At 43.7% G+C, this 2,021-nt stretch overlaps 1 protein-coding gene across 1 annotated transcript in view; it reads left to right on the top strand.

Annotated features, from left to right (window-relative positions):
* Nucleotides 1-1,147: 1,147 nt before the first annotated feature.
* Nucleotides 1,148-2,021, top strand: part of LOC112140762 (drebrin) — a gene marked incomplete at its 5' end in the record, with an annotated part of 4,896 nt that continues 4,022 nt past the window's right edge. The window contains 3 exon segments of the mRNA XM_036211170.1: nt 1,148-1,222; nt 1,526-1,669; nt 1,913-1,990. Coding sequence (XP_036067063.1) covers nt 1,148-1,222; nt 1,526-1,669; nt 1,913-1,990 — 297 coding nt within the window.

The following is a 2,021-nucleotide window of genomic DNA, read 5'->3' as shown; positions in this document are numbered from 1 at the left end:
ATTCCTGATCCGCAGTATCTCTGTGTTCACCCAGCTGTCAGTCTGTCAGTCTGACGTCATTTTTCTGCCACCATGATGTGAACAAAAGTCAGTTTTAAGATCAAATGTTTTAAATTGTAACCAAAATGTCAAGTTTTAAGCATAAGGGTTATAATATACAAATTAAAATATATTATATTTGCTTTCAAAAACTTTTTGCTTCCAGAAAATATTTTGAAGTTTACAAACTTTTTTTTCTTTCAAAAACTGTTTGTATTTGAGCCCAAACGTTTTCAGATATACTGTATTTCTATCTTTGACTTTGCGTTCATAAGTTTCTGTTTGGTGACGTTTGTGCCGTCAGACAGCTGCTGATTGGTCCAGATTCTATCCAATCAAACCTCCGTATTTATCTACCATAGTGTCTGCAGTCGAGGCTCAAACACTGAACAGACTCTATTACCCTCAATGTTGAGGAAAAACAATCATTTTGATCATTTTAAATAGTCTGTCCAAATTAGTGAATTTGTGGCTGAAGTTCTCCTAAACTGTAGAATAAACTGTAACGTTTATCTTCTGACATTACACTGAACGGGCCTGTGTGATCTATGAATCCTCCGGAGCAAAATATTGGTAAAAAGTTTGATTTTCTCTAAGATCTGTTTGTTAAAAAAACTAAAGATTTAAACCATATCATCTTATCCTGCACAACAGTGTTTTGGATTAGATTAACAGCAAGTAAGGAAAAGAAAGATGGTTTACTGAAGGAAACGTAATTTATGAGCAGAAGAAATGTCATTTTTATCATTTTAATATTCACAGTATCTTATTTTTAAGAACTCGTGTTTGCTTTTGTCCAAAGTAAAAAATATGTATATTATAAATAAAATATATTTTTAATTAAAAAAAAGTTATCCATGAAGAAAGAGTGTGTTTTATTTATAATTTAAGGTTCATGACAAAACCTAAAGTTCATTAATACAGATCTCAGTATCATCTGTGGAGATTCCTGTCTAATCTCATCTGTCATGAAGGGGATCAGACTGATCCTGATGTAATCCCGCCTCTCCACTGTCGTACGGCCCTCACAGAACCACCTCTGCTTTTGGTTTCTCTTGGATTGTCGTCTCTGTTTCTGCATTCTCAGGTTTGTGTGTCTCTTGTGCAGGTCGGAGATGACGTCCCGGATGCGCGGAAATGCGCCTGTGCGAGCCATGTGGCCACCATCGCCGACTTCTTCCAGGTCAGAACCAGAAAAAACATCAAAAAGATCTTAACGGATCTGGATTCACCGCCGGAACACGTTTGTGTGATTGTTGTCAAATGTTTTCATGACTCTACAATCATGGATCTTTACATTTTAACCACAAACTGTACTTGTGATGTCATGAATCTCCTCCTTCATCATCTGCTGGTCGTGTCCATCTCTGAGTGAGCCAGTGAACCAGGAGAACCGTCAAACCCGCGGACCACCAAAGGATCCGTCAGCATGAGTGAAGACCTTTGGTCATAAACCTGAAGGTCCAGCTGTGGTTCTGCTCCTCAGGGCGTGGAGGTCATCGTCAACGCCAGCAGCCTGGAGGACATCGACCCCTCGGCCATCGGCCAGCGGCTGACCAACGGGACGGCGGCGGTGGCCAGTCCAGTCCTGGGCCGCCTCAAGACCCGAGAGGAAGATCATCCGGACGTGGTACGAGGAGGTTCTGGTGCTCCGACATTTGTCCTCCCAGAGGAGGAGGAGCCTTCACCTCCTCTTCAGAGGAGGAGGAGGTGCTCCTCACTGAGCTGCTCCTGCAGGAAAACAGCCTCCAGATTTCTCTTCAGGGAGTCGGAGCGCTGCCGTTCCCGGCGGTCTCTGGGTCGGACTCTGACCTCTGTGACCTGCTGCCTCCACCAGCAGGAGGCGCTCTGACCGCTCTGTTCTCTGCTGCAGGGAACCGTCTACGAGAAGACCAACGCAGAGGTGGAGATGAAGAAGATCAACAGGGAGGAGTTCTGGGAACAGGCCAAGGTATGAGGAGGAGGAGGAGGAGGAGGAGGAG

The sequence above is a fragment of the Oryzias melastigma genome, unplaced genomic scaffold (assembly GCF_002922805.2).
Source record: "Oryzias melastigma strain HK-1 unplaced genomic scaffold, ASM292280v2 sc00763, whole genome shotgun sequence".
In the NCBI taxonomy this organism is placed as follows: domain Eukaryota; kingdom Metazoa; phylum Chordata; class Actinopteri; order Beloniformes; family Adrianichthyidae; genus Oryzias; species Oryzias melastigma.
Note: the sequence above shows the minus strand (reverse complement) of the source record. Positions and strands in the feature narration are given on the sequence as shown.